Source organism: Muntiacus reevesi, chromosome 7, assembly GCF_963930625.1.
Source record: "Muntiacus reevesi chromosome 7, mMunRee1.1, whole genome shotgun sequence".
Classification (NCBI taxonomy): domain Eukaryota; kingdom Metazoa; phylum Chordata; class Mammalia; order Artiodactyla; family Cervidae; genus Muntiacus; species Muntiacus reevesi.
Genome location: NC_089255.1, coordinates 8,044,354 through 8,057,137, shown reverse-complemented (window position 1 = coordinate 8,057,137; position 12,784 = coordinate 8,044,354). Strand labels below are relative to the sequence as shown.

Below are 12,784 nucleotides of genomic sequence, written 5' to 3'. Positions count from 1 at the left end.
TTTGGTCTTGTGGCTGCGGGATATTGTAGTTCCCTGACCAGGGATTGAACCCAGACCCTTGGCAGTGAGATCTTGGAGTCCTAACCACTGGACCACCAGGGGAGTCCCTGGAGCTTGTATTTTTCTTTTTAAAGTTAATATTAATCGACATTTCCCAAGATAGCAAATCATTTTCTGACCTGAATCCTAACAAGGAGTTAAGTAAAGGTAGGGACTATAATCACACATTACAAATAAAGTTAACAAAATTATTTTTGGCGAAAATATACTACTGCCACCCAAATTTTCTAATATAAAGAATCTTGATAACGTTTGAGAGCTCCCAATTAACCTCATAATAGTTAATAATCTTGAGAGTCATTAGAAATAGAAGGCTTGCAGCTTATAAATAGTCATACAAAGGGAAAACCTTTACAAAATGGTATGTTAGTAATTTTGGCTCCTTCCCCCAAGAGAAGCTATGGTGAGATTACCCCTGAAAATCTACCTTTAATAGTTCATCTTCTGTTGCATCAGGAAATTTCTCATGGATCGAATTCTTCAGCACTTTGGCTATATACCTCAATCCATAACTACATGGAAAACAGATGACAAAAGAAAATAATGGAAAAGGGCTAAGTGAGGATGAAATGCACTGTAATTGTTCCCGTCTACTAAAGCCAAGCAGCTTTCGTAAAAATTAAACACAAAGAGATGGTGACCGAATCACAGGACTGCCACAGATGATCGTAACTGAGGGCCGTTTAATATCGTTCCTTCTTCTGAGAAGTTATGAATTGAAAACGCGCATGTAGGCAAACGCCCAAAGCTGTGAAGATGGTCAGAGGGAAACCCGTCTTTGCTACTGGGGTCTATTTTATATAGCATTTCAAGAACTTCCAGCAATGAAAGATAAAGCTGCCACGCATACAACTTACGGCAGCAGATCGAGGGAAGAGATGATGGAACTCAGGACTTGGTCAGTGACCCTTCTCAGGTGCTCGATGGAAGCCTCCAGTCTGGCTCTCACTTCTGGGTACGTCAGCGCTTGCTCTGTGGTCACGTCGTAGGGCAGGTTACTGAAACCACAACAAGGGCTTCTCATTAATTGGGGGCATAGGTAGAAGCATTTGTGTCCTTGCCCCATTGGTTCTCCAGTCAAGCTCTGCATGGTGAATTGGGGTTCGCCCACCAGCTCCAATGACAAAATGCTCGCTTGTTGGGGAGGGGGGAGACCCCACAGGCCTGCAGGGAACCCTCAGCTGCTAGTGCATTGGGGTGACTCCAGAAGCTCCATCTGCGCTCTTCCAAAACAACAGGCAGACCCAGGAGAGGTAGACCCAGCTAACCCTCTCTCTCTCTTTAATCATAGGGAGCAGTATGCTCTTTTTTAACTTTGTAAGTGGCGGAAAACTGCTTGACAACGTTGCCTTGGCTTCTGCCGCACGGCAATGTGAATCAGTCATAATGATATATATACTCCTGCCCTCTTGAGCTGCCCTCCCTTCCCCCCATCCCACCCCAAGAGCAGTATGTTCTTTAGAGAAAAAGTTGCCTCTCAGCCAACAAGGAAATAGTACTGACCCAGAGACAGCTACTTTTCCTATCTTAACTTTCTAGGTCCTCTGCACACGTGTGTACGTGGGTATAATGCAGATCATGTTTATACACATCCCATATAGATTTTTCATGTGCGTCTATAAATGCATGTATCTTCTTTACATAGAAAATGAGTTAATGTATCAAGCTACAGCCGAAAACTATATCGTGAACATTTTCCCCAGGCCAAAAATATTTCTATGCCATCATTCCCAATAGTTAGTTACTACTCCATTATGTGTTATACATTTATTTAACAGATTCCCCAAAGCTAAATATGTTGACTTTCCCTAACTTTGGCGATTACAAACAGCGCTGTGACAACCACCCATATAAATTCTCTGTGCACATCCTAATGAAGTTTTACAAGGTGCCCTTCTGCAGGAAAGAAAAACCTGGGATTGCTTAGATCTACCGATATTACCTAAAATAAGCCAATCCCACCCGGCTAATTAATGCTTACATGTTCTAGTTACTTATTTGGTAACTGTAGAAAAGTAGGTATCATCAAGCGAAGAGAAATAGTATACCATTTCAAGGTCCAGGTTTAGGAACATACAAAGAAAAACCAAGAGAAACAACTACAGAAATTGTGGCTTTGGGCATCAACTGGTACTGAAATCTGAAAATAATATGTACCACTAAGATGAGCAGGGGTCCAAGAATGTTGCCTGCCTGGAGATATTAAAGAGAGGTAATAAATCTTGGATTGAAAAGTAATTTTGTACAGTAAATTCTGTTTTTTAACCGTGTTTAAGAGTGTGTATAAATATACACATAGAAGTGACAGAACATCACTGAACACCAGCATTGCCCTGGCTTCACTACCTGGCTTCTCCAGTCTGTGTTTCGAGTTGGTTCACCCAGGCCTTGTACACCTCGACAGGGCTCGTGTTGATGATCAGGGACTTGTCATCAATGATCTCTTTTACCACCGGAGCCAGGAGTTGGCGCAGCGTGTTCTGCCCACGGGCACCTCTGTTGAAGCTGACGACCATCTTGATGACCGTAGGGTTCCCAGTAACTATATCCTGGACCTGGTCCACCTTGGATCTAAAAAAAGCCCAAACCACACAAAATGGCTTGCTTCTATGGACTGAGTTTAAGCAATGTATATTCTGACAGACAAGGGCTTTGAATGGGGGGTGGGGATGAGGGGGTGGGGGCGATGGGGACGAAGCAGGCTATATTTTAGCTCATTGAAGATCAAAGGCAGTGTGATTTAAAAGGAAGCTATCTCCCATCTCTATTTGGTGAGGACACCTGAATCTAAGGCGACCTTTGGGTGACAAGCCCCACATGCAGTCTTCTGTAATACAGCCTGAGTCTGAAATCTGCAGGAAGTTAGGGCAGAGCTTTCACTCTAAGTGTGACCATTCCATCTGGCTTCATCACTAGACAATGTGCCTCACCCATTCAGCCAAAGGTCTGCAGGGTAAACAGGACCTGCAGAGGAGGATCTACAATGCAAGTCCTGATTCTTCTTGGTCAGGAGTCATTGGAAGCCTGAGTGTCCATTAAACAAAGTGGTTCCCCAAATCTGCCACTCCCACAATTAAATAAGAGAAAGCCATCATTTGTAAGATGAGTGGTTTTTAAAATTTTTGTTGGAGTAGAGTTGATTTACAATGTTGTGTTAAGTTTCAGGTATACAATGAGTTTTTTATTTGAGAAATTTAAGAATCTAAGAGTAATTTCTCAGTTTGAATTCCAATCTAGAAGGCAGGGGTGAACTAAAAGCAGACCTAGACTAATAATAATAATACTGGGTGACGGTCTACAGGTATGATGCCCCCTATCGCTTTCCTGGGAGTTAGTCTTGAATGTCTAATATTCCGCTGGATAGTTTCTCCCACATGTTCTACACCTAAAACTTAGACTCAGTGTGCTGAAAATCTAAGCTGTGCCTTTTTCCTTCTCACTCCCCCATTTCCCTGAACTGTGTAGCTCCAATTCATCCCGTGCATACGCAGGTGGGAGATCAATTTAAAAACTCCATGTGGTCATGTCAAAAACCTTGCACCAAAGTAACAAGAGCCTCTGCTCAGGTGTCTCCTATGATTTGGCCCAACCTTCATGTCCCGGTGGTCACTGATTAAGCTACCTCTTGGCGAAACTAATCTACTTCCTTTATTTCTTATTTTTGGCCTTGCTGAGTGGCTTGCAGGATCTTAGGTCCCTCATCAGGAATTGAACCCGAGCCGCAGGCAGTGAAAATGCAGAGTCTTAACCTTTGGACCCCCAGGGATGTCCCTCATCTACTTTATCTCCTGCCCCTTGGCCCATGCTGTTTCTATCACCATGGTGCCTTACTTCTCTCTTTCATTTCGTTTTATAAAAACTGTAGATACTCTTCAAGGTTTTGGGTCAACTCCTTTCTCTTCCATAAAATCTCTTATCAATTGACCTAATTGGAACTTTTCTTTCCATCCCTCTGACACTGTTCACGTCATTCATTTAGTCCTTACCTTGTTCTCCTGCATAGCATTGCTATTTCTCATGATGCCTTATAGACACCCTGAGGGCAGAGGGGCCTGGCTAAGAGCTTTGGAGACCCAGGAGAATAGCACTGCTTAAGATATCCAGAGTAAGGAAGGCTAAAGGTATTTCTTACGGGGTGTTTTTTCCCCCCATCCCTTACAGTTAACTACACATTTTAAACATAAACTAAGTCATAAAATAGGAAAAAGCTGCTTAAGTTACATAAGAAGGAAAGACTATTTAGCAGAGATCATTATCCTCCTCTGATTATAGTTTTATTATTCACATAATTTTAATGAAGCTAATTTTTCTCACTGACTTTCTTCTCTTTTTCTATTTTTTTGGCCACACAGCATGGCTTGTGGGATTTTAGTTCCTTGACCAGGGATTGAATCCAGGCCCTTGGCAGTGGGAGCACAAAGCCCTAACCACTGGACCACCAGGGAATTCCCTCTCACTGACTTTAAAAAGCTTTGTACACTTGCAACATCAAAAGTTAATTCAGCACTAGAAAAGGAGAAAGTTATACTTGAATATATCTATGATGTAGAAATTTCTTAAGAAATTTGATACATTTTAATATGTATAAATAACTTCTAATTGTTGTTGTTCAGTCACCAAGTTGTGTCCGACTCTTTGTGACCCCCCAGGCTTCCCTGTCCTTCACTATTTCTGGGAGTCTGCTCAAAATCATTTCTATTGAGTCGGTGATACCATCCAACCATGGCATCCTCTGCCACCCTCTTCTTTTGCCTTCAGTCTTTCCCAGCATCAGGGTGTTTTCCAATGAGTGAGCTCTCACGTTAGTAAATCAGAGAAATCCACCACTAACAAAACATGTGGGTATTTTTACATATATACGTACGCTATTTCTTCCTCCAGAGCAGTTTTAAAAAGCTTGAGAAGTAGATATTCTTCTCGCTGATTGGAAGCATAATTGTACAGGGTGAAAATAACAGTATCCATAAATTTAGTTGACTTGTTCTGTGGCATCTGGAAAATCAGCTTAGCCAGGTATGAAGGATTGGTCTAAAGAGAGAAGATGAAACGCCCCCCACAAGACTGTATGTTAATATATTATTAAAGCAGAGAGGAGTACCCAGTTCTTTGCTCTTTAATGAATTCTTATGTATGAAGCACACAGAAGAATATGTGGCTCATATTAAGACAGGCGGCAGCTAATAACACTACTATCCTATAGGAAGTTATAATAGGTAGGATTTAAATTTTATATAGTATATCATGTCATATTTTATGGACTATAATTGCATTATGAATAAGTTATACTGTTCACCATTTGAAGGCACATATTAATATTTATAGTAGAGACAAAGAAGAGAGAGGGGGTGGCTGAGCCATCTGAAGATACTGGCAAGAATGGACCAAGGTTGAGCTCCTGTCTTAGAAGGACTGATGGGTATGTCAACACAGCCTATATCCTGAGACTAGAAAGCAAAAGCAAAGGATGTAAGACAGACAACGGGATGGCCGTGATGTTTTAAAAAATGTTTTATGTTTTCTAAATAACTTCTTTTTCTCTCTCTGAAAGCTCATTTTATCTGTGGCTGTGCCGGGCCTTCGCTGCTGCATGTGGGCCTTCTCCAGCCGCAGTAAGCAGCGGGGCTCCGGCTGGTTCTGGAGCACGGGCTCCAGAGTGAAGGCTCAGGAGTTGTGGCTCATGGGCTCAGCTGCTCCGTGGCATGTAGGACCTTCTTGGACCTGGGATGGAGCTTATGTCTCCTGCATCAGCAGGCAAATTCTTTACCACTGAGCTGCCAGGGGAGCCTGGCCATGATGTTTTACAAAGCATAAGAGAGGAAGAGCGAGGCTAGGAGGCTGGAGGGTAAAGTTCAGGGTAGGTCACGGGGAAAATGCCAGAAGAAACTGATAGCAAAAAAAAAAGATTGACAAGTTTTAAAGATTGACAAGAATTAAAAAAAAAAAAAATTGACAAGAAGCTCAGCTGAGGATGGAGTTCAGGAGACACAGCACCAGACTTCGTGGTGATGTGGTTCTTCTGAAGGAATTACACTAATCTGATGGAGGTTAGAAGAAAAAAAAAAAATTAAACTGACAGAGAAATGTGAAAGTCTTACTCTTCATCTTCCTTCCAGTGAGAAAAGAAAACTGTCCTTTTCTTTTGTATTTCATGTAAAAGAAACACATGGGAAACCAGTATTTAATATTCTCAAGAAGTTCAGCTTTTAAAATTTTAAGAAAACCTGAATTCTAGTTCAGCTTACTACTTAGATTTATTCTCAAGCTTGTAATGACTGGCTGAAATGTTATGAATAAGGAGCTCAGGAGAACTTTCTGAGGGTTCTGGGGTGATTCTTTTCCCACATAAGATATGGGCTTTTACGAAAGGAAAACTACAGCTGAAGAAGCCCACTCCTCACTCCTCTCAGATGCCCTAAGAACTTTATTTTTTTTTTTTTTTTTTTTTTTTTTTTTTTTTTTTTTATTTTCTTTTTTTTTTTTTTTTTTTTTATGTGTCTTTTTTTTTTTTTTTTTTTGTGGGTTTTGTCATACATTGACATGAATCAGCCATATAGTTACATGTATTCCCCATCCCGATCCCCCCTCCCACCTCCCTCCCCACCCGACTCCTCAGGGTCCTCCCAGTGCACCAGGCCCGAGCACCTGACTCATGTATCCCACCTGGGCTGGTGGTCCGTTTCACCATAGATAATATACATGCTGTTCTTTCAAAACATCCCACCCTCACGTTCTCCCCCAGAGTTCAAAAGTCTGTTCTGTATTTCTGTGTCTCTTTTTCTGTTTTGCATATAGGGTTATCGCCACCATCTATCTAAATTCCGTATATATGTGTTAGTATACTGTAATGTTCTTTATCTTTCTGACTTACTTCACTCTGTATAATGTGCCCTAAGAACTTTAAATTTAAGCTCACACTGAAGAGATACGCCCACAGGAAAACCTGTACTAGTTGGCTGGCTGCTTTGCCTGAGAATTTCCGAAGGTGCAAGGTCCTCACCACACACATCTCTCTAGTTTCCTCATGAGTCTTGGGTTAATGTCTCCAAAGCAGAGGAAAGAAAAGGTGAAGAAAAATCATGGTGTTTTGACTCTTCAGTCTGTACAACTGAATGGTCATGCTATCGTTCTATCCATTTTGGATAGTTTAGGGAATAAAACTTGTGGAATTATTCTAAACACATTCCAATGCCTTTTCTCATTTCCATTAGCAAGCCTCCATTTACACAGCAGCGTAAATTATAAAAATCTTAGTGTGTGTGTGCGCGAAGTCGCTCAGTCATGTCTGACTCTGCAACCCCATGGACTGCAGCCCGCCAGGCTCCTCTGTCCACTGGGATTCTCCAGGCAAGAATACTGGAGTGGGTTGCCATCCCCTCCTCCAGGGGGTCTTCAGGCGAATGACTAAATTTTCACCTTCCTAAATGTCACAGATTCTGTCAGAATTCAACATCGGAGAACTAAACCCTGAAGAAGCTTCATACACTTGGAAGTTAACAGATGTCAAGAATGATAAATGCCTAAGATTAAATTTCTAGCTGGTGGATGAACGTTAACCTAATTTCAGCAGACGAACAAAATCTTCCCCACCTAGCGTGAGGTCCTCTTCTTTCTGGAAAGCAGGCTGTCATTAAGCAGTGGATTCCAAGGACAGTTTTGTTTTAACATTTTTCCTTCAATGCCGCCACCTCGTGGACATCTAGGATACTGTACCTGTGATCGGATCTGTTCTAAGCAGAGCAGGCTCAACTCTACCAAAATCAACACCTCTTCTCTCAGCAGGGCAGCTACCCCTCACTTATGGTTTGGGCAATGTGTTCTCCATGCAGCTGATGCCAGTGGCATACTCAAGCAAAGATTTCAAGCATCTCCATGCCTTGACGGAATCACGGCCACAAGCAGCAGCCCCAGGGACACCTGACTTTCAAGAAGAACTGCTGGTCCATCGTTTTTGGGAAAGTTTTCATCTTAGGGGAGGCACTGTTTCTCTCTCTCACTGTTCCCTTAGAGAGTCACTATGTGTGCTGGTGGGTGGATGAGGTAATCAATGGTCAAGCAAACAAACAAAAAAAAACTGGTCCACCAGAGTCCAGCTGCAACCAGTTCAGCTGAGTTCTCACCCACACTCTGCAAGCAATGGAAAATTACTGTTCATTTAGAGGACAGTGATGTCATGGAAATAATGAAAGAAAAAAAGAAATCCTATTTCCCTAATCCAAACTCCCTGGCTCCTTCCTCAAAAGAAGGACAGGCTGGTTTTGGCACTGATCTGTTTTGCACATAGTTAATTTTTTCCTGTTTGACAGCCTCTGTTTATGTTATTGTTAGATTTATATTGTCTGTGCTGATAACTGGAGTGTAATGCAGTCATGGAAAGCGGGACAAGCTTTAAGTCAAACTGCCAGGGTCCCAGTACCCTTTCATCACCATTTACTGTGTCTCAGTTTTCTCACATGTGATATGAACATAACAGTCAGTTATTTTCTGAAGGTTCCCAGGGTTCTAGTAGGAATTAAAATGGGAAAATGTACGTGAAGCACCTAGAATGCTACTTGGTACTTACTAGTGCTCAGAACGTGTAAGCTATTATAGCCTTAGCATGGGAGAAGCTCTGTTGTATAACACCACCGTGGAACATAGCATGTACCCACAACTCACAGTGAAAGAAATTATCCTCACCTGTAAAAGATAAAAAAGCTGCTGATATGTCTCCAGAGTTTTTCTTCTCTCCTTACTCAAACTTTTGATCCCTTGGTTGTCAATGTTATTCAGTATTTCCATCTCTCCACCTTTTTTCTTATTTAGTTTTGTTCTGTGTGAAATCACATCCTGGAAAAAATTATTTTAAGGAATTACTACTTTTCACTCTGGTATTCTTTACTCCCTCCCTTCACAGACACACTAAGACACAAATAGCTGGCAAAATCAATTTTCCACATTCCCTCGTGAAGAAACAAAGGAACAGAGAGTGTTAGATTAAGAAAAATCCAAATCGTGAGTAAACTTGGCTTTTGTAATATTTGTTCTCCTAAGCTGTCTGCATTTGTTCCAACATGTAACGTAAGCTCGAAGACACTTAAATAGGGAGAGAATAGTCTTTTCAAAAATTGATGCTGGGACAACTGAATATCCAAGTTCAAAAATTAAGAAGTCAGACCCCTACTTCACTCCATAAACAAAAATTAACTCAGAAGAGACCATAAAGAACTAAATGGAGGAGCTAAAACCATAAAACTCTTATAAGAAAACCTAGACAAAAGCTTTTGCTACCCTGGATTAAGCAATGGTTTCTTTTAGGGGTGTGTGTGTCATAATTTATTTAATCATATTCCTTTTGATGCACAGCTTCTTTACATTTTATTAGTATTTCAGAGAGTGCAGTGAACCTTCTCATACATGCATCTTTGTACATGTAGGTAACGGTTTCTTAGCTATAACACCAAAAGCACTAGAAACAACAACAACAAAAAATAAAGTGGACTTCATAAAAATTAAAACCTTTGTGCTTCGAAGTACGTTATCAAAGAAAACAACCCAAGGAACGAGAGAAAATGTTTGCAAATTGGGTAAGAGACTTATATTCACCATATACTCTAAAGAGCTCCTACATCTAAAAATAAAATGACAACTCAATTAAAAAATGGGCAGAGGATTTTCCCAAAGATTGTCTATAAATGGCTAATAAGCACATGAAGAAAAGTTCAGCATTAATAGCTATTTGGCAGTTCCTCAGAAGTTAAACACAAGTTCCTATGCATGCGCGCTCAGTGACCCCTCTTTGGGACCCCATGGACTGTAGCCCGCCAGGCTCCTCTGTCCATTGGATTTCCCAGGGAAGAATACTGAGGTGGGTTGCCATTTCTTTCTCCAGGGGATCTTCCTGTGCCGGGAGCCAGCACACGAGATCCCACCCATGACAAGGTCGTGAGGAGAAGACCTGACAAGCAAGGCAGATCAGGACCTCAGGAATTTCAAAAAGCTGCCCCGGCGCTCACCTTAAAGATGATCTCTGTCTTTCTGATGCCTGCTATATTAGACTACTCCCTAATTTCTGTGACACAGGTAGACGGCCTTCCCCTATCTCTCTCCAAACAGAATCAACTTAGAACTTTAATCAATGTGCCCCCTGGACGGCGGTATCCTATAAGATTATCCAGGATGAAAGGAGTGTTTCAATTTAGACCCCTTTGCTGGCATTCTAGCCTGCTTGGCAAATGCGTACTAATGTACGCGACTGCCCACAACACCTTAATCATGAACAGCATAAAGAACCTGATCTCACTAAAGGCCCTAATAGGCACAGAGCCCTTCAGGGGGTGAGGAAGCCCTATTAGGGAACACAAAAATATTATTTTAAAAGTGGTTAGAATTGTTCATTTTAACCAGGAATGCTAAACAGGGGCTGCCTCACCAGAGCTGCAGAGTCTTTGTGTTGTAAACCTTTTAGATAAATTTAACTAATAACTTCTGCAAAAGGACTGACCTTTGTGTTCATGAAAGAATAGATTATAGGAAAACAGCTTTGCATTCACCTAGGTCATAAAATGTCAACAGGCCCCGAGGCCAGAAGATAATGTACAAGACTCTCACAAAGAAGTTACAGGAAACACCCTGGTTTCGTGAAGGACAAGCTGATGTAATATTAAACTATCTTCCCCTTAAAAATGTACTAACTTAGACTATAAAAGCTACGGTAAAAAATAAAGATTTGCCAGACTCTGCTGCACCCCCGTCTGGTCACTCTCTCTCTCTCTCTTTTTCTCACCGATGCCGTTCATCCTGAGGGTACCCCTGGATCCTGCTGAGGCTGGACCCCAGCATTCCTGACCCAGGGATTGAATCTGTGTCTGTTGTATCTCCTGCACTGGCAGGCAGATTCTTCACCACTACGCCACCTGGGAAGCCCCCACAAGTTACTGTATGACGCAGCAATTTCACCGTGAGATATACATCAAAGGGAACTGAAAACTTATGTCCACAGAAAAATGTGTACATGAATGCTCATAACAGCTGTAAAGAAGAAACATTTCAGGTGTCCATCAATTGATTAATGGGCAAAAAAATGTGGCATATCTACACAATGGAACGTTATTTTCAACAAAGAGGAATGAGTACTGATTCATGCTACAACATAAACACTATGCTAAGTGAAAGAAGCTGATCACAACAGACCATATACTGTGTGATGATCCAGAACAGGCAAATCTATCACGACAGAAAGCAGACTAAAGGTTGCCATGGCTAGGGGTTGGAGTGATAGGTAATGATGTTAATGAATATGGCTGTTTTTCCTTTTTTAAAAAAAATTGAAATATTATTCCCATATTATGAAATTTGTCCTCTTAAAGAGTTTAATTCAGTGGTGTTCCATAAAGACACAAGGTTGTGCAACCATCACCACAATTTTTAATTCCAGAACATTTGGGTGGGGGGGCTTCTTTTCGGGGTAATGAAATGTTCTAGAATCAAACAGAAGTAAAGGTTGCACAATTTTGGGGCTATACTAAACACTACTAAACTGTAACCTTTCAAAGAATGAATTCTATCATTTCTATCTATAACAACTCTTGCAGAAATATGCAATGTAGAAATTAGAGATGGAAGGGAAAGGAAGCCTCTAAGTATTTAACAAAATTAAGGTTCTCAGATCCTCAGTCAGGCTCTTTTAACTATTTACATGGATGGCTGGAAAGTGTGTGGCTGAAAACACTGTCAAGTGGTCACCTCAGGCTACCTTAAAGGGTCATGAACCAGGGTAGATCCTTTAGATAAGGATCCACCAAATGGAGAGCCACAGTAAGAAATATATTTTACATCTTTTATTGGTAAACACACCCCCAGATACTACACAAACTGACACTCATTCTTACTATTGGGACACACTCTGATACTTCAATTTGCTTTTATTCTATTTCATTTTCAGAGACTGCTGAAATTGATTTCATGACCTGCTGACGGCACGTGTCTTACATGAAAGTCACAGCTCTAGGACGCCTCCTCTACCACTCAACAGAGGGTCACTGTCCCAGAGAGCAGGTGGTGAGAAAGTTGTTCTTCCCAAAACTTTGTCTTTCTGCTTCCTTGAGCTCTTAGCCCCAAAGGACTCTTTGCAGCAACCCCTCCGGGAGATGGTGAAGGACAGGGAATCCTGGCGTGTTGCAGTCCATGGGGTCGCAAAGAGTCAGACACGACTGAGTGACTGAAAGACAATAACTTCTCCCACAGCTGGAGTCAGTTCATAGGTAGGGAGAAAAACCCTTGGAGCTTTGAGATTAGATAGTTCTATGTAGTTACATTCACTGCCTTCTAGGTCTATGTTTTTATTCTTTCTCATTCCCAGCTTGGCGGGAGGTGGGGGCCACCTTGACTTAATCCTTTACTTATATTCTTCTAATGGTTTATATGGGGAGAGAGGGGATTGCATTTCTATAAAAATTTTTATAAGGCAACATTTCCCCCCTTATTTCACAAATATGTAAAAATACATTCAAGCTACAGAAAGGAAGCATAATTATCTCCAGACGGGTGCTCAGGAACAGTCTAGGCAGCCAGTGGCTTGATATCCTTATCTATGTATGACAGTGAAAGTGAAGGTCCCTTAGTTGAGTCCGATTCTTTGTGATCCCAATATACAGTCCATGGAATGCTCCAGGCCAGAATACTGGAGTGTGTAGCCTTTCCCTTCTCCGGGGGATCTTCCCAACCCAGAGATCGAACCCAGGTCTCC

The 12,784-nt window shown here is 41.6% G+C and overlaps 1 protein-coding gene across 1 annotated transcript in view; it reads right to left on the bottom strand.

The window, feature by feature from the left end:
- The window catches only part of IQGAP2 (IQ motif containing GTPase activating protein 2), a 295,627-nt gene that overhangs the window by 32,067 nt on the left and 250,776 nt on the right, over positions 1 to 12,784 (bottom strand). Inside the window, exons 22-26 of the mRNA XM_065940796.1 lie at positions 8,737 to 8,886; positions 4,925 to 5,088; positions 2,407 to 2,631; positions 918 to 1,058; positions 488 to 572 (exon numbers count right to left, since the gene is read on the bottom strand). Of these exons, the coding sequence (XP_065796868.1) occupies positions 488 to 572; positions 918 to 1,058; positions 2,407 to 2,631; positions 4,925 to 5,088; positions 8,737 to 8,886 (765 nt within the window). The remainder of the gene's footprint in view (positions 1 to 487; positions 573 to 917; positions 1,059 to 2,406; positions 2,632 to 4,924; positions 5,089 to 8,736; positions 8,887 to 12,784) is intronic.